General features: G+C 45.9%; 1 protein-coding gene across 2 annotated transcripts in view; it reads right to left on the reverse strand.

Moving 5' to 3' along the window:
* The window catches only part of PIK3CD (phosphatidylinositol-4,5-bisphosphate 3-kinase catalytic subunit delta), a 628,820-nt gene that overhangs the window by 501,770 nt on the left and 99,082 nt on the right, over positions 1-27,968 (reverse strand). For both annotated transcript variants that reach the window (XM_078642291.1, XM_078642292.1), the window contains exon 4: positions 4,401-4,629. In XM_078642291.1, coding sequence (XP_078498417.1) covers positions 4,401-4,629 — 229 coding nt within the window. The remainder of the gene's footprint in view (positions 1-4,400; positions 4,630-27,968) is intronic.

Here is a 27,968-nt window from a genome sequence, read left to right on the forward strand (position 1 = left end):
CCCAGACTACGGTTATGATAATTCTGTGTTTCATAGTCATGTTAGGATTAAAGGTTTGTATCTGGTATCAAGTGTCGACCAGTGAAATACTGTCTATATCTTTGAACATATACATGTATATGGCGCCAAGGTATATATTATGGTTGTTTTATCGATTTGTGGTGTTTCTAATCCTTCCATTCTTAGGGCTTACAACCATTTTGCGGGTAACCCAGGTGGATTTGTTGCCATGGTTTTGCTATTATTTAAATAAAGTACACCTTTTAACATACCTTTCGATCTTAAAGAGAACATAAATGAATCATCGGCTTGTTTAACTGGCTTTTGGAAATGATAGTACTAGAATGAAAATCACAGTGAATTCAAAGTTGAGTTGTGTGGCCATTTCTGTAGTTGAATGAGGCTAGGTGGTATTTTGAACGTGCTCTCTTCCTCATGCAGCCCTAATTCGATGTAATACTTCTCGGGTATCATTTCTTTAACTAACCTCTTCTCTGGATTGAGATCCAGCTGTGTGTTTTGCCTCCTGTCTCAATTTTCCTTCTCTTACAAATGTGTTCTTCTTTGGTTATTCATTTCACCTTGACTCCAGTGTGTGGCTGTAGCAAGCCAGTTTCTAATTTCCCGATCGGCTGTGTAGGGTCAGTGAATTGAGTCTGCTTGACCTGCTGTCTGGCTCAAGGCGATTGCTGCCTTTTCCTAAAGTCAGTGCTGTCAATGGAATAGCACAAGCGCTGAGCTTCTCTCAAAATTAGAAAGCTAATTTAATGTTGCTTTCTCCTCGATCGACTCAATTCATTGCAACTACCTCGCAAAATATCCCCAGTTCACATTGCTGAGGTTAACCTCCCTTTGCGGATCCTTTAAGTGCGGGGAGAGGTTGCCACACTGATCTTTACCAGGTTCAAATCAGGCAGCCAGTAGCATAACTATCTAGAGTGCACAAATTAGAAGGGGTGTTAATATGCACCGCTGACCATCTTCACAAACCAAAAGAGAAAAAGTAAACACATTTGTTTATGAGATTGGAACACATGCAAAATTGTTTTTGTGTACCAGTCTTCCATTGTTTGTAATCACTATATGCCTTACAGAATAGAGTAATCGCTTTGTAATCAGTTTTTATAAGGGCATGCACTTGTTATTGGGACCACAAAAGGAGTTTGTCAAGGTTTATGGCAGAAAAATGTTGTGGGTGCAATCATTTTGAATTTGCTGAGGTTTGTGATAGTCCTGGGGGAATTTCAATTATGCCAGAGTAATCAAAGTAAATGTGTTAATTCTGCATTACTCTTTGACACGGAATTACTGACAATAATGGAATTACTCCTGCTCATGTAATAAAGAGAATGTAGCGCTATTTCTTAGTTCAAAATGCATCCTCGCCTCCATTTTGGATGCAGGGGTGCATTTTGTGCTAATTAAATAGTGCTAGATGCCAGGAGTAAGTGAGCAGCTATTGGATTATCTCGCACACTTGAATGTTTGTTTTTTTAAAGTGCTACATGTATTATGTTTGAAACAATTAAAAACTATCAAATGTATTACCAGGGGTAAGTTGGGGGGAACCTCCTACCCCAGTAGTACATTTAACGAGCGTGGCCGCACTCACTACTCCTGTTCTGCGTGATTACACTACAAGGAATTACATGAGTTACACCCACTCCTAGTTTGACAGTAGGCGCCTTACCCCTCTGGGGAATGTAAGGCTGACCTCGTATTCTGTTTTTTAAACACACAGTTGTTCAGAATGTGGAGAAGGTATTGTTAGTCGTGGGACAGTGTTCCAAGAGGGAGAAACAGAATTTCCAGCACACTCTTGTTAACGAGGAGCGAAATTAAGTCATAAGTATGCTTTAATATGTAGATTCTGAGGTGCCTAGAAATGCTGTTTTTTAAAGCGAAAAACATGACTTTTCAACGAAAAAGACAAGCTATCTCTACATTTATGTTACACTCTCTGTGTCGTCCTGACCAGGCCCGAAGATAACCTGTGGTTAAGACCCATTCAGCACAACACCAGTGGTTCACTTGGTTCCTCATCCGCACCACAGTGTTCTTGAGTGCTGCAAAGAGGCAATGCATTGACTTGCACAAAACAAACACATTAATAAATCCTTTTTAGGTCTCGCCCTGGAACAGGGACAGAGACTCTATAGCTGTCTGATGCCGGGGAATGAGGGACAAAAAACTGGCACGATTTTTAGCAGTCGGATTTGGCTGCGCGAACGCGCACGTTCCGTCCTGCGCCGCCCTCCCAGCCTACTGCGCATGCGCCGCCCTCCCAGCCTACCGCGCATGCATGCATGCACACAGACACACACACACACACGTCGCAGACAGACACTCGCTCACACACACACCCCCTCCCTCACAGTCACACACACGCACTCCAAGACACATACACACACGCACGCACACACATACACACACACACACACATACACAGGCCGCCTCCCCCCCGCGCCTACATGCTCCTCTCCCTCCGCCCGCCCGCCGCTCAGCAACGCACTCACCGGCTTCCTCTCCTCAGCTGCAAGGCCCGGCAGCAGGACTCTTCTTCCCTCCTTCGGCACCGGGGCGCAGGGTAGGCTCCTGCCTGCTCCGGTGCTCCCTGCTCCCAACACGGCTCCAATCGCGGCTCTTCCGTGGGAGGCGGGGTAGGCTCCCGCCCTCCTACTTCCTGTTTCCGGGTGTCGCGCCGGCCTGCCTGACTTCCTGGTCGCAGGCCGGCAGAGTAACGAGGATGTTTTGCGGTATGTATTTATTTATTTAATTATGCATTTTTATATAGCGCAGACTTTACCCGAAGGCGGTATTTATTTTTTTATGTATTTATGCATTTTTATATAGCGCGGACTTTACCCGAAGGCGGTATTTCTTTATTCATGTATTTATGCATTTTTATATAGCGCGGACTTTACCCGAAGGCGGTAATGCTTGCCTTTAAATACTGCATAAATAATTTTAACAACAAATACTTTATATGTAGCTTTTTATGTACATAAGAAAACTATAGCATAAAGCAAAAAACATTGCCATTTACAATAATAATAGCTCAAACTTAAATAATGCGAGACCTATTGCATTGCAAATGCTTGTTTATTCTACGAGCCACGCAGATGATCCCCCATCTCTCCGTAGACCGTATTTAGGAATGGGCCTTGTTGCTTTTGTTTTATGATATACATCTTTGATCACTGATTTTTTTCACATGCATGTATCACATTTATGAGGGCACAGATAACGTTTCTCACCAAACATCTACTGCACCGTCAGTGTTAAAAAAATAAAGTTATACGACTTATATTAACTAATGTTTAAAGCAACCATTTGCTTTAGTTGCATTGGATGTTTTATTATGAACTGTGGGATCTGGGTTTGTGTACATAAGCTTACCTAAGTTCCCAGGTGATCTTTGGGTTTCCTTGTAAACGTTACCTCTCACATTATGTATGCTGGCAGCCAGTGTAGCTATCAGACCACTCAATTGACAAAATCCTCTGGTGTTAACCGTATGTCTATTATCAAACATGGGTACACAGTGATACACAATTTTTCAAACTTCAAAACGGAGATAAGCTAAGCACTATGAAAAATGGGTAAAGTGCCTAGAATAACAGGAGACCATCAATTTGAGTGAAATGATCAAACTTATGTGCAGAGTGAAACAACATGACAAGTGCAGTCAAATTAAAGGTGCACGTTGAAATGGATTTCCCAGTTTAGCACTTCAATCAGCGGAATAGCAGGTGACATGGAAGTGAAAACAATATGGGGGAGTGTGTCCAGTGGTTCCCAACGTTTTGACTTCTGGGGGCCCCACATAATCATTACAGGAACCCGGAGACCCCTACTTAATCATTATTGGAATCCGGGTACCCCCTACGAGTCATTACTGGCCCCGGTCTATTCATTGTCAATTATTTGAACCACAAAACAATACACAAAAATATAGAAAAAAGCATACATTAAACAAATATGCAAATGATGGCCCCGTTTATTTAGTTCCCAAACACATATAAATAAAATTAAATTTTAATAGAAAGGTTGGAGCTTTTCTAAATTCAATTGAGTTCACTCATCGTCCATATATTCTGTTTGGTGCACATGCACTGCTCCCATGAATCAATCTGGGGATAGTCATTTAATTTTTAGCCTTCAGTTTCAATTTCCATCACATTTACAGTATGTTTTAACATTTTCAGTTGTACATTTAGCTTCTTTATTTATATACACATTGTTAATCTGTTAATATTATTTAATTTTCTAAGTAGTCGAGGACCCCCCTGAGGAGGCTTCGTAGACCCCCATGGTTGGGAACCACTGCATTAGTGAACAGGAGCTGGATATCACTTTGAGTTGTTTGTACATGATTTTTCTCAAGGTGAAGCACTCACCTTTGCCAATGAGTAAACTGATCTCGGAGTGGATGAGCTTGTCAGCTCGGTCTCCTTCACGGGCCACAAGTCGCAACACAGGCAGAAATGGCTGCACATCACACAGGCGGCGCTGCTCGTCCTCCAACTCCTGCTGTTCGGACGTCTGGTTGATACAGGTGAAGACATAAGACGTAGGGTCGCTGAGCATGTGGAATAATGGCTCACACTGTGCATGATGCCAGAGAGACTACAGGGGACAAACAAAGTATAGAAACTTGAGCTGTTGCACTGCAAGCACCTTTATACAGTGACAAACATCAACAAATAGGGACAATAGGGTGGAAAGTAAAGTTATTCACCTGTAATCCTAGTTCTCTTTCAGGGGAATCCTCATAAAAGTCATAAGCACTTAACTATCCTACCTATGCACAGGATCCCGGAGCACTTTAATAAAAATATATAGATAGATGCATCTATACATACACAGAAAAATTGTCAGTAGAAAAAAGCACTTAAATGGAGAAAAAAGTGTCTCTGCAGCCTATTGGTAGGCTAAAATAACCATGTTTAATTTAGTTTTGATTTTAAAAAACGAAGTCAAAGAAACCAAATAGTGAATATATTAACAAATGTGACCAGAAACATCTTCAACAAACCTTTTTAAAAAGGGAAATGAAGGGCAATGTTGTTCAGGCTGCTACAGCTTTCTGCCTGTGTTCCATCATGCACCAGACGTGACAAGTTAATTCACAGTTACGGAATTAAGAGGATCCTGGGTGCAAGGGGAAAAAATACTGTGTTTTCCTGTCCGAGAAGGGTTGTTTCTCACTTTGATGAGGATTTCCCTGGAAGAAAACTAGGATTACAGATAAGTCTTCCTTCTCTTCCAGATGATCCTCATCAAGAACCATAAGGACTGAATAGAACAGAAAGTTCATCCTACCATAAAAGGTGGACAAGAAACCAAAACAGCATTATTCATCTCCCAAATAATTCTCTCAAAGAGGCCTGACCTACTTCAACATCCGTTCTGGTGTCTGAATCCAGATAGAAGAGTCTCGTAAACAAATATATGGACCACCAGGTCGTAGCTTTACATAGCTGTAGTAGCAGCATTTTCCAGTTAGGTATACAATGGAGTGTTATTTGATAATTGACAAGAAAGTGAAACACAAGATACTATCCATCTGGAGATGGATTGTTTTATTGTAGGAAAACAGTTCTTACAGGATCATGATTTATAAAGAGATGATCAGATTGTGTTATACCTTCTGTCCTGCCTAAGAAGAATTTTAAAATGCTCATCAAACCCAGGGTGTGAAGGGCTGTTTCCGCTGTAGGTGAAGGGCTCGGAAAGAAAATGGGTAATAAATTAAGTGATGGTAATGAAAATATAAGTGTTAAACAAGGGGAGTGCAGTTCCTAAAGGGGGGATGGAAGGGAAAGGGAAAAAGACAAATCTTTTGTCATGTTGCCCTCGCACACCTCGAAAGGTGTCATGCTTCATCATTGGGCCTTGCTCCTCGTCAGGCCAGCGCTGCAATGCTCAACGGGCTCACTGTTTCTGAGCAACATAGGCTACTGTCTCAATAAAGTTTTTCAACACCACACACACCCTAAGATGGCGGCACAGGTTGACGCTCTAGTTCAATCAATCAATCATGGACATTTATATAGCGCACTACTTACCCGGAGGGTCTCAAGGCGCTTGGGGGGGGGGGGTGCTGCTACTGCTCGAAAAGCCAGGTCTTGAGCTTCTTCCTGAAGGAAAGGTGGTCTTGGGTCAGGCGCAGGTCGGTCGGGAGGGAGTTCCAGGTCTTGGCGGCCAGGTGGGAGAAGGACCTTCCTCCTGTTGTCGATCTTCGGATGCGGGGGACGGCGGCGAGGGCGTGACTGGCTGATCGGAGGTGGCGTTTGGGAGCGTAGAAGTTGATGCGGTTGTTGAGGTAGCTCGGGCCTTGGTCGTGTAGGGCTTTGTGTGCGTGGGTGAGGAGACGGAAGGTGATTCTCTTGTTGACGGGGAGCCAGTGCAGGTCTCTCAGATGTCCGGAGATGTGGCTGCGTCGGGGGATGTCGAGGATGAGTCTGGCTGAGGCGTTCTGGATCCGCTGGAGTCTCTTCTGGAGCTTGGCGGTGGTTCCGGCGTAGAGGGCGTTGCCGTAGTCCAGTCGGCTGGTGACGAGGGCCTGGGTGACCGTCTTCCTGGTCTCGGTGGGGATCCACCGGAAGATCTTTCGTAGCATGCGCAGGATGTTGAAGCATGACGAGGAGACGGCGTTGACTTGTCTGGTCATGGAGAGGGAGGAGTCCAGGAGGAAGCCCAGGTTGCGTGCGTGGTCTGTCGGTGTGGGTGCGGAGCCCAGGGCGGGGGGCCACCAGGAGTCGTCCCAGGCGGAGGGCGAGGAGCCCAGGATGAGGACTTCCGTCTTGTCTGAGTTGAGTTTCAAGCGGCTGGTCGTCATCCATTCGGCTACGGCTTTCATCCCTTCGTGAAGGTTGGCTCTGGAAGCGGCGGGGTCGTTGGTCAGTGAGAGGATCAGCTGGGTGTCATCGGCGTAGGAGATGATGTTCAGGTTGTGATGGCGTGCGATGGGCGCGAGGGGGCTCATGTACACGTTGAAGAGGGTGGGGCTCAGCGAGGATCCTTGAGGGACGCCGCAGATGACTTCGGTGGCCTCTGACTTGTACGGTGGTAGACGGACTCTCTGTGTTCTTCCGTCGAGGAAGGAGACGATCCATTCCAGTGCCTTCTCTTGAATTCCGACGTTGCTGAGGCGTTGCACTAGGGTGCGGTGGCAGACAGTGTCGAATGCGGCGGAGAGGTCTAGGAGGATGAGGGCCGCTGTTTCTCCGTTGTCCATCAGGGCTCGGATGTCATCGGTGGCAGCGATGAGGGCGGTCTCGGTGCTGTGGTTGGCTCGGAAGCCAGACTGTGACGGGTCGAGGGATCCATTCGTCTCGAGGAAGGCGGCCAGCTGTTTGTTGACGGTCTTCTCGATGACTTTGGCTGGAAACGGGAGGAGCGAGATGGGGCGGTAGTTCTTGAGTTCGGTGGGGTCCGCTGTTGGTTTCTTTAGTAGAGCGCTGAGTTCGGCGTGCTTCCAGCTCTCCGGGAAGGTGGCGGTGTCGAAGGAGGTGTTGATGATGTCCCGCAGGTGGGGTGCGATGACAGTGTCGGCCTTGTTGAAGACGTGGTGAGGGCAGGGGTCGGTCGGCGATCCGGAGTGGATGGAGTTCATCATGCGGACGGTGTCATCGGTGCTGATCGGAGTCCAGGCGCGGAGGGTGGTGGTGGGTGGCGTTGCTGCGGTCGTTGTGTGCGATGGTTGACTGCTGAAGCTGTTGTGTATGTCCGCGATCTTGTTGTGGAAGTAGGAGGCGAGGGAGTTGCAGAGGTCTTGCGATGGGGTGATGTCGTTGTTTCCTGCGTTGGGGTTGGAGAGCTCTTTCACGATGTTGAAGAGTTCCTTGCAGTTGTTTGCGTTGTTGTCCAGTCTGTCCTTGAATGCAGTTTTCTTGGTGGCGCGGATCAGTTGGTGGTGCTTCCGGGTGGCAAGCTTGAGGGTGGTCATGTTGTCCGGTGTTGGTTCCCTTCTCCAGACTTTCTCGAGGGCTCGGCAGTTCTTCTTGGAGCTCTTGAGTTCGTCGGTGAACCATGGGGCTTTCTTGCTGCCGGGTCTGCTGGGCGGGGTCCTCAAAGGGGCGAGTTCGTCCGCGCAGTTGCTGATCCACTTCGTGAGGTTGTCGGCGGCCTGGCTGGGGTTCGCTGAGCTGAGTTGTTGCAAGGCTTTGCACCTAAAATATGCTGCTTCCGGGACTACAATTCACGGGGAACCGGAGTGAGGGTAGGCTTACAAGCAAGTTCCCACCACCCTTCTGTGAGTATGACACGAATCCTAGATGCCTCGGTAAGCCTTGCAAGCGTCGCCTACCTACCCACATTAACCTAGCTCTCCCTTTCCTTTAAGGAGTGGAGCAACACCGTGCTCCCTTACACCCCCGTCGGGCTGTAGCTCATGTATATCGGGTGAGTTTACACACAGGACCACTTATCTCCCTTTTTATCCTCAATAACGGTCTAATTTTGCCGTGGGCATAATATTTTGTTTACTACTAAGCTAACACTCCTGTTGAACGAGTTAGTTCACTAGTGGGAGCTTCAACCACCTTTAAAAAAAAATATGTTTTATCTGTCCGTTGTAACCTGCTGGGGCCACTGCTGTTCGGCATTTTTCTAGTGTCATGACTAAAAGCTCCCAACAACAACTAAAAGATGCGATGTAGGGTAAACAGTTAACGAGAAGTCGAGTCATGTCCACATTGCTGTATGTCATAAATTGCAATTATTTCGACTACCTGCGATTGGTGCGACATTTTACCAACCAAAGGGCACAGAACGTTTGTATTGTGGCATTTCAGTTCTACTGGCTCACCTACGGAGCTTAGTCAAAGGGGCATAGTAATATAGCCCTAATCACATATGGGTATAGGGCACAGTATATCTTTACTGTTGCATTTCACTTTGCTGGCCCAACCACGGGGCTTACTCAAAGGTGTGTATATGCAGCGCTTATGACAATTGGTTTGAACTGCTGCTTAATTACCGCCACTGGGGGCCATTTACATATAGCCCCTTGGCACCCCCACCCTGGACACAATCACTTAGGGCATAATCCACCTTTAGACACCAATTTACTGCATCAATGGCTTTTAGACTGTATAATTGTCATATCAATGTTTGTGTATGCATTGCTGGCAACCTTACTTAAACGGCAAGGGCTTCCCAGGCCTCATGAGACGCTCGCATTCATCAGCTTCCATATGCCACTCACTGAGGGGCCCGCAGCTCTTCCCAAACTCATTGCAGTTTTTACCATGTTACCTTCCCTTTCTGTTTCCTTGTTCCCTCCCCTAGCTCCTAACATACCCTATGTTTTTTGGTTTCATCCACAGGTTTCCATGTCGCCCAGTACAGGACTACTAGGGCCCCACACCAGGCTACCTTCAACAATCGTAGAGCCTGTTTATAGTTGTGCACCACATTTCACATAGGTCCTGAAGAAGTGCCAACCGATTTCCTTGGAACAACCAGGCACAAAACATGTCGACCCCACCTTAGAGACTGCCCACCAGGAACATCACACTCCCATAGGGCGTCCACTCTTATTTTTAATTAGGCAGGATCTACCTTAACCATTAAAGCTATTGAATATAGGACTGTCCCTGACCTATTTTAATTCACCACTCACGAGCACACAACCTCCCACTGCCCCCACATCCGCACGCACCCAACGGCTTCTTAAAAAGATTTCCGACAAAGAGCCCCGGAAACGGTGAGCACGTCGAGCATTGCAGCGCCGGTCCGACGAGGAGCAAGGCCCAATGATGAAGCATGACACCTTTTGGGGTGTGTGAGGGCAACATGATAAAAGATTTGTCTTTTCCCCTTTCTCTTCCATCCTCCCTTTAGGAACTGCACTCCCCTTGTTTAACACATTCTCCTTGGAGCCACGTGTGCAGGACCTGTTTAAAGATTGGATCCCGGTCCCAACCCTCCTTTTTCTCAATGAAAATATAAGACCACAATAAGGGGGAAAAATTGATAAGTTCCCATCACCACCGTGATCTGCAATGCATCAATCTTTCTCACTCTGCGAGCCAAGGTAACAGCTACAAAAAAGACAACTTTTCAACTTAAATGCCATAAGGCGGTCTTGTGTACAGGCTCAAACACTGGACCTTTTAATTTGGACAGGACACATTTTTATTCTAAAGTGGGATATGGAGATATAGTAGGAGGAAATATTTTCCTAACAAAAGACATTAGAAAGAAAGACATTTGTGAAGGAGATTTCTTATAAAAGAGAGGGCTGCAAGCTGTACCTCAAGTGAATAAAAACTGGAGCCCAGGAATTGATTGATGAGGAATGGATGAAATCATAAACGCTTTCGGACATATGGAGCGATCTTACTACTTTTCGACACACCATATGCAGATCCTCTTCCGTTTGAAAGCATATAATGTTCTGGAGCAAGGACGCTTTGCTTCTTGTAAAATGTCCGTACAGTCCAGTGGCAAATTTAGATGCATATACTGTAAAAGTTTATGAGCCAGGCTGCTAAGCTCACCAACTGGAAGGATGGGATGTCAGATCCGACCTCCAAACTTGTCTGCATGGAAGCTTCCTATGTGGTTACTCAGATAGATGCATATGGTTGGTGAATCAATATGGGGAATTGTAAGCGCGCTACTCACCCGTGAGGGTCTCCAGGCGCTAGGGGGAGTGGGGGTTTAGCAGCTCCGTTCAGTCAGCCAGTTCTTGAGTGTCTTCCTGAAGATGTTCAGGGAGGGAGCACGTCTGATGGCGATCAGGAGCTTGTTCCAAGTCTTGGCCGCGATGTAGTAGAAGGCTCTTCCACCTATTCTAACTCTGCGGATGCGCAGGGTTTCGGCGAGGGCGAGGTTGGCAGATTGGAAGTTTCTCTTGGGTACGTGGAAGGAGATTCTCTTGTTGAGGTATTGGGGTCCGGTGCTGTGGAGGCATTTGCAGGCGTGGGTGAGTATGAAATGCTTACCTGTAACTGCAGTTATCCAGTATTGGTATCTTTCATAGATTCACATGCCTGAATCATTCCCCGTCGTCGGGGTGGGAGTCCCCGGTACATAAAAAGAGTAATGTCATATAGACATATAAAGAGTAATAGGCCAGGGGCCTCTCATTAGTAACATATCCATGTCCTTTTGTAAAAAGGACCAAACTTTGGCCAAGAGCCAATCAGATCTCACCACCCTCTAGAACCTTCCTGGAAGGAGCCCTAGTCCCTCAGATTTTCGTAAGCACAGTGCTAAGTAGTACCTACTGAGAGAACCAAGGTGAGCCCTTCCAGGGGAGGTGGGTGGGTTGCATGTGAATCTATGAAAGATACCAATACTGGATAACTGCAGTTACAGGTAAGTAACGCATTTCTTATCCAGTATTATAGGTATCTTTCATAGATTCACATGCCTGAATCAGAGTAGCAAGCAATAACCAGCAAATTTCATAGAGAACAACCTGTAAAATCACATGATCATATAATATCAATCATGAAATATAGTAAGTAATATGATACTCTAAACATACAGAAATGTGCAAGACGGTAATAGGATGGAGGGATGAAAGGAAAAAGGCTCACCTCTAGTGAAATAGATGGCGTAGCACCGCTTGACCCACCGCTGCATCCTTCATCAGCTCTGAATCCAAGCAGTAGTGCTTGGTGAAGGTATGAGGTGTCTTCCATGTCGCCGCTCTGCATATGTCGATGATGGGTACCCCAGCGAAGAGCGCCATAGAGGTGGAGACCGCTCTAGTGGAGTGGGCCCGGACTTTAGAATGCAGAGGATGTCCTGCCTGCTGGTGGCAGAAAGTAATGGCTGACGAGATCCACTTTGAGATGGACTGCTTTGTCAATGGAAGACCTTTCCAGGGCCTGCTAAAGGCAATAAATAGTTGTTGGATTTCCGAAATTGTTCTGTTCTACGGATGCAGAACTTCAGACATCGCTTGAGGTCTAAGGAATGGAGAGACCTTTCTGCTGCGGTGCTTGGGATCGGGAAGAAGGACCGCAGAACTGTAGGTTCATTCAGGTGAAAATTGGATGGACCTTTGGTATGAATTAGGATTAGTTCGTAAGATAACTCTGTCCTGTTTGAACTGTAAGAAAGGATCTTGAATGGAGAAGGCCTGTAGCTCACTCACTCTCCTTGCTGATGTGAGCACTAGTAAGAGAGCTGCTTTCCATGATAGATATTTGATGTCAGCTTTGTGTATTGGCTCAAAGGGGTGTTTCATTAACTGAGCCAGTACGATGTTGAGTTGCCAGGTGGGTGGCAAAGCCCTCACTGGAGGGAATGTCCTGAACAATCCTTTCAGAAACTGCTTGATCAGTCTATTGGACCAGAGAGAAACACCAGACGAAGAACGCCTATACCGAGATACAGCCGCCAGGTGAACTTTTATTGAGGCGTGGGCCATCCCCGAGTGAGCCAAATGAAGCAGATAAGGCAGAATCTGTGCTGGCGACGATTCAAATGGGTGTATCCTGTTTGTCTTACACCATATACAGAATCTTTTCCACTTCAGGGAATACGTCTTGTTGGTACTGTCGGCCCGGGCCCGGGCCAAGACTACCCTGCATTCTTGAGGAATGTCTACGTTCTGGAACTCTCTGTACTCAGGAGCCAAGCCAATAATTTGAGAGATTGTGGATCCGGACGTTGGACTTGCCCGTGGTTCATTGTCAGGAGAGTCGGGCTTGGCCTGAATGGAATTGGTGGTTCCAGCGACCGGAGGTGAAGTTCCGTAAACCAGTGTTGGCGTGGCCACGCCGGGGCTATCAGGATTAGGGTGCAATGTTCCGCCTTCATTTTCCTGAGAACCCTGGGAATCAGGGGAAATGGAGGAAATGCGTAAGTGAAGACGTTGCACCATGCGATGGAAAATGCATTCCCGAGAGACCCCTTCTGGGGATGCCAGCTTGCGTAGTATTGGCATTTTGCATTGAGTTGTGTCGCAAACAGATCCAGGTGAGGTTTGCCCCAACGGGAGAATACGGAGTTGAGAAGATGTCGATCCAGCTCTCACTCGTGGCAGGTGGAGCGTTGCCTGCTTAGAGAGTCCGCCAGGGTATTGTCTGCCCCTGGGACATACTCTGGCCGTAAAGAAATATTGTTTCGAAGCAGCCACTTCCAAATACGTTGACATTCTAGCGACAGCGTCCGAGATCGAGTGCCCCCTTGTTTGTTCAGATAGTGCATTGTGGTGGTGTTGTCCGTTCTCACAAGCACTGGGGAATCCTTGATCCGAGGCAGGAATGCTCTTAGAGCCAGGTAGACTGCCCTCAATTCGAGAAGGTTGATATGCAGTTACTTTTCTGTCTGAGACCATAGCCCATTGATCTGGAGTTCTTGCAGATACGCACCCCATCCCTCCAATGAAGCATCTGTGGTGATCACATGTGGAGAGATTGGTAGTAGGAATGGAAGGCCCTGGTCTAGATTTTGAGGTTGAAGCCACCAGTCTAGGGCCTGCACAATGAATGGAGTGATCCGGATTAGATCGTCGAAGGATCCTGCACACTGGATCCACTGAGTGGATAATGCCTCCTGCAGCAGCCGCATACGAAGACGGCAATGTGGGATCAGCAGGATGTTGGAGGACATCATCCCCAATAAGGACTTGTACAGGCGCACCTTGATGGTCTTCTTGGCCTGAATCTGGGCTGCTAGAGACCTGAGTTTGAGCTGACTCTCCTGTGAACGAAAGGCTTTTTCCTGATCCGTATCCAGGACTGCTCCCAAGAAAGTGAGGCGTTGGGAAGGCTGAAGTACAGACTTTTCTTGGTTGAGAGTGAGTCCCAGGTTTTCGAAGAGTTGCAGACATGCGTCTGAGGACATGCTCACGCCTGCGAAAGTAGTTGCTTTGACGAGCCAGTTGGCGAAGATTTGTTGCCACCGGAGACAGACTCTTTGTAAAAATGCGAGGAGCCAATTTCAGTCCGAAGGGCAGCACCCTGAATTGGTAGTGTCTGCCCGCCACCACAAACCTGAGGAATTGTCTGTGGTTTTTGTGGATCGGTATGTGGAAATAGGCGTCTTGGAGGTCTAAAGACACCATGAAGTCTTTTGAATCGAGGAGCTGCAGCACCTCCTGAATGGACACCATACGGAACGACTGCTTCCTGAGGTATCCGTTGAGGTCTCGTAAGTCCAATATAGGTCTCCATTTTTTCTCCTTCTTCCTTATTAGGAAGAATCGGGAATAGAATCCTTTGCCTTTCTGATCCCGAGGCACCTTTTCTATAGCTCTTTTGTGGAGCATTATAGAGACTTCTTTTTGTAGGAAATGTATATTCTTGTGGTTCATTGGACGTGGAGGATTCGAAGGAGGAGTCTCCACAAACTCCAATGAATGTCCGAACTGGACTAGCTGAAGGACCCAGCGATCCGTTGTATTCTGCTGCCAATTGTGGAGGAAAAATTAGATTTTTCCTCCAACTGCGTAAGGTGGAGAAGAAATGGAGGACTGCGGTAGAAAAAGGTCATTGCCTTCTGGCTGTGTTTTTCTTCCCTCCACGTCCACGAAAGGAAGATTTGTTGTATGATGACTGATTTTGATGCTGATGCCTTTGTTGGTACTGGGGTTTGTACTGCTGGTTTGAGTTGTGCGATGACTTGTACCCCTGATAGCCACCTCGTGAAGGTTGTCCTCTTCCTCTTGAGCCCCGAAAGGAAGTATTTCTGAACTGAAGAGTACTTAGGGCTTTCGCGGTCTCAGTATCCTTTTTAATACCTTGCAGCATGTCGTCTATGTCTTTCCCAAACAGTAGCTGGCCATCGAACGGCATGTCCAATATCTTGGCCTGCACTTCCGGTCGGAAACATGTGGCCTTAAGCCACCCATGGCACCTTAGGACCGCAGCCCCTGCCAATTGTCTGAATCCTGTGGAGGCGATATCCATTCCCACGTCGATCATTTCAGAGGCTGAACGTTCTCCCTCAAGAAGAATCTTTTTTGCTTCTTCTTTTTGGTCTTCTGGGATAGTACCCAAATATGGAGCAATATCCGCCCACATTTGGCGGTTGTAGCGCCCTAACAGGGCTAAGGAGTTAGCCGCTCGTACCGTGAGGGCGGACATGGATGAAAATCTTTTGCCAATGTTATCCAGTTTACGACCCTCTTTATCTGGTGGCGCAGTCAACGCCGCCGATGGATTATTAGATTTACGCTGCGCGGCTTGGGTAATGACAGAGTCTGGTTTTGTGTGTCCTGTAAGGCATGCAGGAGCTGTGTCAGGAGCCTTATACTTTTTGTCGAGCCTAGGTAGTACTGGAGGCAAAGATGAAGGATTTTTCATTATTTTTACCCCCTGATCCCAAATATACTCAATAATGGGAATGGATCTCACAGTCTTTTGAAATGGCTCTTTAAAGTCATACAGGAAACAATCCTGAGGTTGTGTGGTCATTTGGATTTTAAATCTTGAAGCAGCCCTTTCAAAGATGTTGTGGAACCCTCCGATGTCTTCCGGAGGAGAGTCTGCCTGTGCTTGGTCAGGGGAAGCCGGAGCTGGAATAACGTATTCATTCCATTCGTCTTTCTGCAGTTCCAGTTCTCCTTCCTCTTGCTGCTCGCCCTCGTCCCGTGCTCCTCCTTCCTCTTCTTCATCAGAAGACTTTAAAAGAGACACATAAGCAGTGTCCGGTTGAATGACCAGTGGAGGCGGTCTAGGGCGAGGTGGAGGGGTAGGAATCACAACTGGTGGTTGCTGCCCTACTGGAGGAGGCGGATTGGAAGGAAACCGCTGCTTATAATCCGCAATGAGAAAATGTAAATCCGTCACTATGGATGCTGGAAGACACACCATAGGTTGTGAAGGTGGAGGTGGAGTAGAGTGATATTCCTCCTGGAAATCCATTCCTTCCTGATCCAGGTCTTCACATTCTGAACTTTCATGGATTTTAATGTTAAGTTCTGATGGGTTGGTAGCAGTCTGAAACAGTGAGCCATCCTCAGAATCCTCCGTGTCCAACAATTGAGCCGGCGGCAGTGGCTGGACTCTACTTGGAGAGGTCAATTCTGGCGTCAAAGTACGCTTAGTTATCCTGAAGTGTGTATTCGAGTACTTCAAGGAAGGCGATCCTGTTGTCGGTGAGCCCGTCGACGGTATGGTCGTCGACGCGGGAACGTCGACGGTTATAGCTGGTGTCGACCTCGCCGACGATGGAACTGTCGACGGCAGCGTCGTCTACGGTGTTTTGTTAGTCGACGGCAGCGTCGACGCTGGAGACGTCATCGATGGTCCCGTCGACGGCTTCGTCGACGCTGGTGTCGACGTCGATGGTCTCGTCGACGGCTTCGTCGACGATGGAACTGTCGACGGAGGCTTCACTGACGTCGACGAGGATTTCGTCGACGATGAAGAAGGTTTCATCGACGACGATGGGGCTTTAGTCATCGACGATGAATTTTGTTTCGTCGAAGAGGAAGCACTCGTCAACGGGGGCTTCGTCGAAGATTTTTGGACTATTATTACAGACGGAATGGACCTACCCGTCGACGACGAGGCTGAAGAAGTCGTCGACGTTGAGGAGAATGACAATGCCATCGATGTGGAGATTGTCGTCGTCTACGTTGTCACAGTCACCACTGAAGATGTCCTGACAGGCTTTTTGAAGGTAGTATCCTGAAGAGAAACCTTCTCAGCCATGGCCTTTGAATGAACCTCTGAAGACTTGGGCGTCCTCTTTTGAGGTGGCTCCAAAGATGGTCCTGGGGATGACGTTCTAGGCCTTTTGGGAGAGGAATGAGTACTTTTGATGGAAGACTCACTCTCCCCTGAAGAGACAACCCGGTCCGTGTCTTTAAGTCTCTGGAGCCAGAGCAGCAGGCGTCCCTCTCTGTCCTTCAGAGTTTTTGTCGAAAAAGTGCAGCAGACCTTGCAATCCTTTGCAAAGTGGTCAGGGTAGAGGCAGTAAAGGCAGTCTTCATGCCTATCATCAACATGAAGCCTCTTTTTCCCACAAGAGGCACAGGATCTAAAGAGACCTTTTTTATGAGTGTCAGCCATGATCAACTGAAAAACTCCTCACAGAGAACAAATTTCTGAGAGAAAAATGTAAAGAATACCAGAAGAAACTGAGCAGAGCTCAGAGGAGACTCCTTTAGCACGACGTGCGGTAGAAAATCTGAGGGACTAGGGCTCCTTCCAGGAAGGTTCTAAAGGGTGGTGAGATCTGATTGGCTCTTGGCCAAAGTTTGGTCCTTTTTACAAAAGGAGATGGATATGTTACTAATGAGAGGCCTCTGGCCTATTACTCTTTATATGTCTATATGACATTACTCTTTTTATGTACCGGGGACTCCCACCCCGACGACGGGGAATGATTCAGGCATGTGAATCTATGAAAGATACCTATAATACTGGATAACTTGAAAGTAACTCTTCTTAACGGGAGAGCCAGTGGAGGTTACACTGGTGTCGGGTGATGTGTTTGTGTCGAGGGATGCTGAGGACAAGTCTGGCTGCGGTGTATTGTATGGTTTGGAGTTTGCGGAGCAGAGACTTGTTGATACCGGCATTGAGGGCATTTCCATAGTCCAGTCTGGTGGTCATGAGTGTGTGGGTGATGGTCTTCCTTGATTCGGGGGGATCCATTTTGATGTCTTTCAGAGGATGCGGAAGGTGTTGAAGCAGCTGGAGACGATGGCGTTGACCTGTCGGGTCATGGAGAGGGAGGAGTTGAGTACGATGCCAAGGTTTCCAGCGTGGTTCGTGGGGGTGGAGGGCTGCCGAGGGGGGGTGGAAGGGCTGCCGAGGGCGGTGAGCCACCAGGTGTTGTCCCATGCAGAGGGGTAGGGTCGGAGGACCTCGGTCTTCTCCGAATTGAGCTTCAGGCAGCGGCTGCTCATCCAGAATCTTTGGGGTACTCCGCAGTTGATTTCTGTGGGTTCGGAGAGGAAGGGTGGCAGTCTGATTCTTTGGGTTCTGCCGGTGAGGAAGGAGCGGATCAAGTCAAGGGCGGTTCCCTGTATGCCGGTGTCGTGGAATCTGGCAGTGAGTGTGCAGTGGGAGACGGTGTCGAACACTGCAGAGAGGTTGAGTAGGATCAATGGAATGAGAGGAAAAGCACACAGAAACCAGCCTGGCCACCATACCAAAAGGGCATTCCCCTTCAACCTGGTAGATAGACCTGAGGTGAACCCCTGGCATTTCCAGTTTCCTTCATGTACGAACAAGACTATTGTGCGATAACCACATTTGTCGAAGAAACTAGTGGTTTTCCTGAAATTATCAACTGAGTGACACTGATTCTGCATTGTGGATACGTGGCAGAATAACAACTGTGATGTGCAAGTCCCTTTGCTATCAGCCATCTCTAGACCATCTGTGATTCTGAGGACAACTAGCTGAAATGAGGCCCATTACATATTCAAACATTATGTTGCTGTTGTATTATCAAACAGGGATTTTGTCTTGAATGACAGAAGTGACAACTTTAGAACTATATGGACAACTCACACTTTCACCACATGAAATAGGATTCCTTCTTTTTTTGCCATGTTCCTGGAACCTGGAGATAATCCATGTTTGCGAACCATCCTTGAATGGAAGGTTCCGAGACTATTGTCTGTGTTTGCATATCTTGATAAAAGGAACTCCCTTTAGCAGATTGTTCGACCAGTAAAACCATGGAAACAAATTGACTACTGCCTGAGAGTGTTAGCTTGTTCTACAAACTACTTGAATGCAGACCCCATTGGTCCATGTGAAGGCTGGCATGTGGGACTAGTAAGATGCATGACGCCATTGATCCCAGTAGAGATAATAGTTGCCATGCAGTCAGATGAAGCGTTCATAACGGACTGCAAAACTTCAGATGGATAGGTTAAGTTTTTCCTCCAAAGGATACACTCTTGTGAGCTGGGTGACATCTTGCCCAAATAGTGTATCCTTTGAGCCAGAGTTGCAGTCAACCTCTTTACACAGACAGGGATAGGAAAATATGTATACAGCATAATGTAAATGACTCAGATCTGCTTCTGGAGAAGCAGCTTTTATTAAGCAGTCATCTAGAAATGGTAGATACAAATCTTCTGCGTCCTGAGATGTGCTGCACAACTGTAATACTTTAAGAAAGTTGGTCCTGATTTCAGTACGACAAGCCTCAGGAACCTCTGGTGTTTCTTTGTTGTGGGGATGTGAAACCAGACACTCTGCATATCTATGAAACACATCCAGTACCACTGATGAAACTGAAGGTAAATCTGGTTTAAGGGCAGCATCCTGATTTTTACAGAGATATAGCATGGGTCTGAATTCTCGGTTTGGATCATTATTTCAAACCAGGAAGTAACAGGAAAAAAATCACAATCCTTTTTTAGGGATGAGGGGCCTCCTCCACTGTATTGTTCTCTAGTAAGGTGTTTTCAGGGTGTGATACTGATAGGACAACTTTGGTGGCACTACAGGAGGAGATCTGAATCTCAGTGAATATTCATTCTGAACATTTTTCAAGACCTATTGGTCTTTTGTTATCGTCTGCCACTCTTGTTAATGATTTACAATACTTTCCCCAACCCGTTTGACTATAGCAGAGGGAGAAGTGGGGGGAAGTCAGAGCCTGTGAGGTGGCTTTTCTGCATTCATGGATATGTGCTGGCCTCTTTCTTTCAAGAGCTTCTCTCATGGTAGAAATCATTGAGGGTTCTGAATCCTCTATAGAAAGTAACATCTATCATATGGTCGGTGGCATCCTTTATATTCTTTTCTAGGCCCAAAGCATTCAAAGTCTCTGACTTCATCTAATTCATTAAATCATCGGCTGTGAGCATGCGGGTAATTTCCTGAAAATGAAAGGTTCAGGGCTCGCTGCTATGCTTCCAGCTTGAGGCCATTTTGTTTTATGTTAGACATATGAATTAAGTCCGAACCATGACAGTAGCCATGGGATGCCAAATCAGAGGAGTTTTGCTGTGGTACTGAGGAAATTGTTGGAGCCAACCATTCCTTCTTGCAGGTCTTCAATTGTCATCTCCTGGTAGTGAACGCCCAGGCAGTATCCCTGAAGGAAATCCCACAGGGATGTCTGCTGTGGCACTGGCAGTATTTAATTGCTCCAGCTGAAGTGCCACACAGCTTCCTGCTGACTAAGTCCATCCATTTGCTTAGCTTGTGTGGAGGAAGATTGGAGAAATGAGCTACAACATGTGATTTTCTGGCTCCTGAAACAGTGACAGTTTCTATAGAGCAGACTTTACAGATGCCAGAGTCAGGAATAACTATATAGCAGCCTCCAGTAGTTCTGGTACCAGAAGCTGGAGACGTCTGGGTGTAGCTAAAGATGTATGGTCTCCAACAAAATCACAGACTTTGATGGTATAGGAATTGGAATGTTTGCCTGATCAGACCCTCATTGAAGGCTGTTATATTGCCCGCAGGGGAGATGCGAGTAGGAGGAGTACCTGTCAGTGCGGAGGAATAGTCCCAGATAGAGAAAAAGTCTGAAGAATTACACAATCAGGTGGGAGAGCACGTGGGATTGTGTGAGCGCCTAGAACGAGAGCGACATCTCCTGCTGGAATGTCTTGAACGTCTAGAATGAGAACTGAATACTCTAGATCGAGTCCTAGATCAGTACCTTGTTCTTTTCTGCAGGTTTCTATGCTTCGAGGGTTTAGAAAAAGTAGGCATAAATAGATGGCGGACCACTGGTGACCTTGGAAGATGTGGTCAAGTCAATGGTAGCACAGACGTTGGGGGTGCTGGAGTATGGAGAGACTGATCTCTGAGGTGATTAAGTCAAAAACAAAGCTACTTCTGGAGATATATCTTTTGTGGGAAAGTAAATTCGTAAATACTCTGGATTGGCAGTGTGAAATATCCTCATCATATTGAAATGGTAGAGACACTTTGAAGATAGTAATAATGGCCTTCTCGGTGCTGAAGGTGAACGGCCTGTTGGCTTTGACATTGAAAGGGAAGGTGAAGGGCCTTTGGGTCTTGATGTTGAAGGGGAGTCGACATTGTAAGTGGTCTTGAGGGTGTGTGACCTTAAGTGTCAACGTGAACGCCGGTCTAGACCTTGATGTTGACGGAGGACTCGATGACAAGCATCTAGGCTCCTTCAACATCGAAAGCTGCTTTGTAGCCGATTTCCTCCATGGAATAATTGTCAACGGCAAACAAATAGGTACTGTACCCATCTTTGAAGTCATAGACCTCGCCTGGGAACAGCACCTCTTCCGCTGAAAGTATCTCTCCCTGGATCTACCCCTCAGAGTGCAGAGCGTGTTCTATGGCAGCACCTCGCTACTCAGATTCTCCTGAAACAGCCACCTGAAGTGTCTCCTGCAGGCAGTGCAGCATGATCTTCTGTTTGTTCTTCAGGGTTCTCCTGAACATCTTTTGGCAGTGAATTGTAGTCTTCAGGGAGATGGGATTAAGGGAATAATGTTATACACAAGTGGTCATGCATGAGGGTCTAACTGGTCTGCCTTCTTGCTTCAGCTGGACACTTCATAAAACGTGAAAGCATCCTGAGAGGAAAAGGAAAGTTCCCGGTCAGAAAATGTTTCTGATATACCCCTAATTCTAAAGCATTTGAATTGAAGTGGTTGGGAAAAGGTCTGTGAAGATTTCGAATGAGAAAAGGAAAAACGTCCAAGCTCAGTACCTGTAGGGCATTAGGAGACACAGGCGGGAGGGATGGGCCCATAAAGGCACACTACATATTTTGTATTCTCATGTCTGTAGCTGTTTATTTGCAAATGCTGTCCTTCGCTTTCTTGATTTTCTCTTTTTTGTAATGTTTTTATTGAATAAAACTGGCAGTTATGACAATAATCACACATTAAAGTCACTTTCGATCAGTAAAACTTAGGCAATCTAATAATTCTCAAGACAGCAGTTTCATCTTACACTTCTCGTCTGACTGATCAAGTCCATTAAGGCACTGCATCATTAGATCTCTTCATCCTCGTCATCTGAACTATCAATGTCCTCCTCTGGCAGCAATTCGTATATATCCCCTCTGAAAGTATTCCAAGGTGCCCAGATTTTGTTCCATTTATGCGGACTTCCCCTGGTTGCATATATTGTACGCTCTGTTACCATAATCAGGTCCATATTCCTGCACCACAGCGCTAGCGTGGGGGGGTCTACCGTGCCCCATCTCTGCGCTCTGTCTCTCTTTGCAACCATGAGGCCGAGTGTACCCCAGGTTTGGCCATGGCGAGTGAGATCAGTGGGGTCCCATATATTCAGAATACATTTTCGTGGTTCAGGCAGGATGGAAACCTCTAGTGTCTGTGAAATAGTGCGCAGGACCGGTCGCCAGTATTCTATTATAGCTGGACATTCCCACAGTGTATGAAAAAGCGTGCCTTCCTCCCCGCACCCCCTAAGGCAGAAGGGATGCGTCTCTCGTTGCATCTTGTGTAAGGTGGTTCTGGTATAATACACACGATGTACAATTTTAAGTTGCACCAGTCGGAACTTGGCAGATATGCCCACCACCCTAGGGGATGCAAGGGCCGCCAACCAGTCCGAGTCATCCATATCCCCTACTTCTCCCACCCATTTTTCCCGGAGTCTAAGTGTAGGGTCGGGCATGTTGTTAAGTAGCTTTTGGTACGTGAGTGACGTAGCGCGTTGTTGCATGAAATCAGTGAGTAGACAGTCCTCCAATGGCGAGGCCTCTGGGATGTCAGTGTCAGCTGGGAGTGCCGTTAGCAAAGCATGCCTAATTTGTACGTATCTGTATGTTTCAGTCTGACTCAGGTCATATTGTTGTTGGAGTTGAGCAAAGGTAATCACTGTCCGCTTATCCCACAAGTCACCTACCGTGGAGATTCCGATATTGTCCCACTGCGCAAAGCCCTTGCTATTTCTCAACTGTCCCAATGCCGTGGTGTCCCAGAGCGGGGTGAGTTTAGTGATAGTCCCTTTCCACCCCAATTTTGCCTGTGCTGCATACCACAGCGCCACTGTTTGTTTTGTGGGCCCTATTAGTTTTGCGGCCAGACTTCTATTATATAGCACCGCCAGCATGTTGTTCGTGCCCAACTGCAACCTGTCGGCTCTATATGCTGGATCATCTTGGGGTGCGTGAATCCAGTGATTGATGGTTTTGAGATATGCGTCGCCCAATAGTATAACTGTAGGTTCGGCAATGCAATCCCGCCATCATACCAGCTCCTATTCAGTTTAATTTGTGCTATACGCGCCGGCAGGTTGCCCCACAGAAGGGTCGAGACCTGTGTTGCCACTTGTCTAAAATACCGTGGCGGTATCGGGTATGGTGTGTTGTCAAGGGCATAAAGAAATCTCGGCAGGGCCATCATTTTATACAGTGCTGCTCCCCCCAGCAGCGTTAGGGGCAAGGACGCTCAGTGTTTGACATCACGTTTCAGCCGTTCTAAAGGGGGCGCCAGGTTTTTTTGATTTTCTCTTTTAATAAAACATTTGTGAAGGTTATTTTGGTCACACTGTGGTAATGGTGTGACTATATGGCTTGATTAGCTTATTTTTTAAATAAAACAAATAAAATAAACAAAACTTGCCACTTTTTAAATGTACTGATGCCTGTTAGCCTGCATACTCCTCTAATTTACGCAGTTTGCTTACTGCATTTGATCTGATACCATGATTTGTGATTTTTCTCTACCAGGGGATCCTCATCTAGTCATAAGCACCAATTATTCCCCCAGCATGCATGGTATGCCAGGGCACTTTATAAAAAATGTATAGCTATATACATATGTGCAAAATCCTTTCAGTAGAAAAGAGCGCTTACACACTGAAAAAAACGTAATATGTATAAATCCATGTTTTTTAAAAAAATAAAGTGCTCTAGGATACCACATATGGATGGGACAATTCAGTGCTTACAACTATTGATGAGGATCCCCTGGAAGAGAATAAGCACAGATCATGGAACCAGATCTAATGCAGTACGTATACACTGCAGAAACTAGAAGAGTTCAGAAAGTCTTGTGCAGGATACTGGTATCATTGCAGATATTAACAATGACAACGAGCTTTGAAAGTGAACCAAGCAGTTGTAGGATTCTTAGATAACTGCCATAAACAAATACTCAAGTGAGAGTGGCCATAGAAACAAATGTGCAAGATGCCAGATTAACTACATGGGATAAATAATGGAGAAAAATGTGAAAACTGGTACAGCAAATGCTGTGCATGGTGATAAACTGACTGCAGGACGCATACAAGAGCATAGATTAAAGTAGTGACACATTAACTGGCCTGGTGCCATAAAGAATGCAGAGGACAAAAAAGGCAAGAATATGAAAGAGGTCAAAGCCAGCATTTATGGTACCAGAGCAAATACAGGGTACAAACAGAGGTGAGAGAGACTATAAGTAAAACTGTGCGTAGTGCCGGAGTGACTGCAGATGGCAAACATAAGCCAAGATGCAATGTGTATGGTTCTAAAGCAATTGAAGGAGGTGATTACAGTTGGGACGTAAAAGGAGGTGCAACACGTTTTATGCATGGTGCAGAGCATCTGTAGCGGACAAACACAAGGAGAGGTGTGGAAGAGGATGCAGTAAGTGATGTATTGTACCAATATGAATGGATAGGATGAACAGTGCACAGAGACATGAGGGACATCTGGAAGGTAGTATGACACCAAAGCAATTGCAGAGGAAGAGCAGAGTTAGAACGTACAAAACAGGGGTAGACTAGGCAGGTGCACTGTATCAAAGCAAAAGTCTGTAAAGGGAAACAATGGCAGGAACGTGAATGGTGAACAGTAAGCACCTTCTACTTACAGGAGGCAAATAAGAGAAAAATGAGGATCATGGAGAGTGTGGTATTCTTAGTCCATGCTCCACCTCCCTTACAACTGGTTAACATTGGCCCGTACCAGCAAGTAGTACTGAAGAACTTTGTTACTTTAAATAAAAAGCCTTCAATAAGCAATTTCTCTGTGCACTTGAGATCAAGTTCTTGCAGAACTTTCTGACTGAATGCAAGATCTTTTCTGAATATGTGCCTAGCGAGTAAAGGTTGTAGAAAGCAGGCGGTGTATCTATGGTGCTGCCCTCCAAACATCTGAAATGGAACTGTTTCAAGTGCAAAGTCTATGAGAAGTCTGGCCTCTAAGCAGGCAAGATTTGCAATGCAAGAAATTACTCACCTAGCAATAGTGGTTTTATCCACTCTTTTACTTTGAGGAAAAAGCCGTAAATGTTGCAAATGCTCAGTGACGTCTAGATTTTGTAACATTTCTTCAAGTGAAGATATATGGGCCTTAGTCTAAAAGGTAAGATGGTAATTTCTGGATTTAAATGGCATTAGGAAAGACGGAGTAAGACTCTTAGGTGAAAGAAACCTGAGGCTTGAAGATTCCGTCCTGACAGAGGTGATTGCTGCAAAGCAGATAGTCTACCACGTTAATACGTTTATGGCACGAGAGAAAATAGGGTCAATAATGTTTCTGCAAAGGTTCTGCGTGAGCAGGGTCAATTTGGGGCATGTCCTTAGTAGAGCGAAGGTGGTGGGGATCGTTCCGTCTTTCCTCAAAATTATAGTTCAGTTGATGTATTGAAGTTTGCAGCAATCCTTGGTAGACAATACTTACAGGAAAAAAAGACGGAGGCCATATTATTACTCAAAGATGTTTTTAGAGGTTTTCAATTTCTCTCCAAAACTCAGTGACAAACTCTTAAGCATTTACCTTTCTTCTTAATTGATCTTTTCTAGGTGCACATGGCTACTATGCTTTTTTCAGATATACCAAAATGTACAGAAGTCAATTTTCAGGAGCTATGCTTTTAAATTCTGGTTTGAAAGTGAAGACAGAAAATTAGCAATTCATACTAGCCTTTTAGCCCAAGGCTGATTAGCTAGGTTGCCAATAAAATGAACCCCTAGATTGTTTAGGTACAATACGACGATAATATTTATCCCATGAGGTCTTAACCAACTTTTCTCCAAAAGAGTTCAGGCTTATAAAGACAACCTTGAGCTCCAGCTAGATGATGAGTGAATAAGACATTGTGATGCTCTTCCTTGACTGGAAAAAATAGAATTACATTAATAATCCAGTCTTCTATCTCCACGGCCTCCAAGACTTGAGCGACTGTGGAAAGACTGCACTATGAGAAATTGATTTTGTTCTTGCTTAATATGACCTCAAGCCCCTTTTGGGGGGACAATAAAGTACCTGGAGTAAAGCCTCCAGTGTTTTTGGTCCTCTGTTTGATTGCCTCTAGAATATTTTTGTATGCTTTCCAGAAGCTCTGATCTTTAAATGACATTACAGACTAACTTATGTATGTTCAGGGAATATTTTTCCTTGAGGATACACCGCACCCATTACTCCCAAGTCACACACATCCATATCTGCTGTGAAGCCAACCTGACTTATTTGATGGGTCTGCTTTGTGAAAGTGAAAGAAGCAACTTGTTTTTTAATCAAAATGTATACATACGGTCCAATGAATTGGGTTTCTTTTTCAAGGTTTCAAACCCACAAAAGGTGGTGGAAGGAATTTTTGAAAGTAGTCTAAACCACGGACAATCGCTCTAAGTAGTATTATTGCCCATTGTTTTCACTTACTGTGCCACTCTAGATACAGGCCCGCCTGTTGCAAAAAGGTAATGACAACACTGGAAATCCAGAAAGGAACATGGCCTCTGTGGTTCAGATGTAATTACACGCAGATCTAGCAGTAAGACCACCCACACTGCACCCCAATAGCAATCATGTAGATGGTAAAAACAATGTGTTGTTATCAAAATGGAAGTCCAAGCCTTAATCCTAGATATCAGCAACTGTTGCAGTGCTGCCTCTTTGTTTCAGACATGTAGTAAATAAATTGTTCTGATGCATTTACCCAGTGAAAGGTAGTAAATTTGGCAAGGCTTTTCCAGTTATGCAAGCTAAACCCCCTTAGATGAAGCTGGATTTATTTGCCTCAGAGAAAGGAATACATTTTGAAACAATGCTTAGCCTTTGTTTCTCAAACATTTGCCTTGTTTTATTAAAGTAGTTATGTGGAAAAGCTGGACCTTTCCCTTTCAGAAAGGTCTCCTTAAATTCTGCCAACAGTATGACCAGGTTGCTTGGAAGACAAAGGGTTAATCATTGGGCATTCGGTACTTCGCACCCAAGGGCAAGAAGACTTTAAAGGAGGAAGCTAATTGAATGCCTCCAGAGGTATTTATGTTACATAATAAAATAAAAAGTTATTTACATTTTATAACGCTCTTTCTGGTGGTTACTCTATCTAAGCCACAATTTCCTCAACCTTGTGAATACCTCCAGGTGCTGAGATTTTTCTCAGCATTGCTTGTTCGCCCTAACAGGTGGCATTACGTGGCTTCGCATCGGCTCTGCCCTGCACTGGAAGTGACTCCAGAGCCACATATAAGCACCACTCTAGCTTGGTGATGTCCGTTTTCATCATTATTCTACACGTAGTAGGACCGTAGATCTCAACAAGCAATCAGATGTGACAGTGAGTAGATCTCTGAATTGCCAACTTTTTACAGATGGATAAATGAGTCCATTGCACAGGACGGAGTGGTGGGAAGGTGGCAATGAATCGGCGGTTGGATAGAGTATCGATCAGAAAGACCATTATTGAAGGTAAATAACTTGTTCTGCTTATAAATACTTCCAACTGCAGATTCCTCTCCTTGTGCACAGATACAACAGCAGTACCTCCCTAGGTGGTGGGTCTGTGGTATGGCTCAAATAAAAAATCCTGCACGACTGAATTAGCAAAGTGCCTCTCCCGCCGGACCTGGCTAGCAAGGCAGTAGTGCTTTGTGAGTGTATGATTGGAAGCCCACGTCATGACCTGACAGATGTCCAAGACAGGTATGCAGTAGTAGAGCCCTCACAACCTTTCAGAGGCTTTTTATTAGCCAATATGTAACAGTTCCTAATGCAGAGGCCTATCCAACTTGATACAGTCCTTTTGTGCACTGCCTTAGCCTTCTTTGCCCTTGCAAACATAACAAAGAGTTGATTGTCCCCTGATGGTCCTTGGTGCAATCGATGTAACAGCT

The sequence above is a fragment of the Lissotriton helveticus genome, chromosome 5_1 (genome assembly GCF_964261635.1).
Source record: "Lissotriton helveticus chromosome 5_1, aLisHel1.1, whole genome shotgun sequence".
NCBI classification, from domain to species: Eukaryota; Metazoa; Chordata; class Amphibia; order Caudata; family Salamandridae; genus Lissotriton; species Lissotriton helveticus.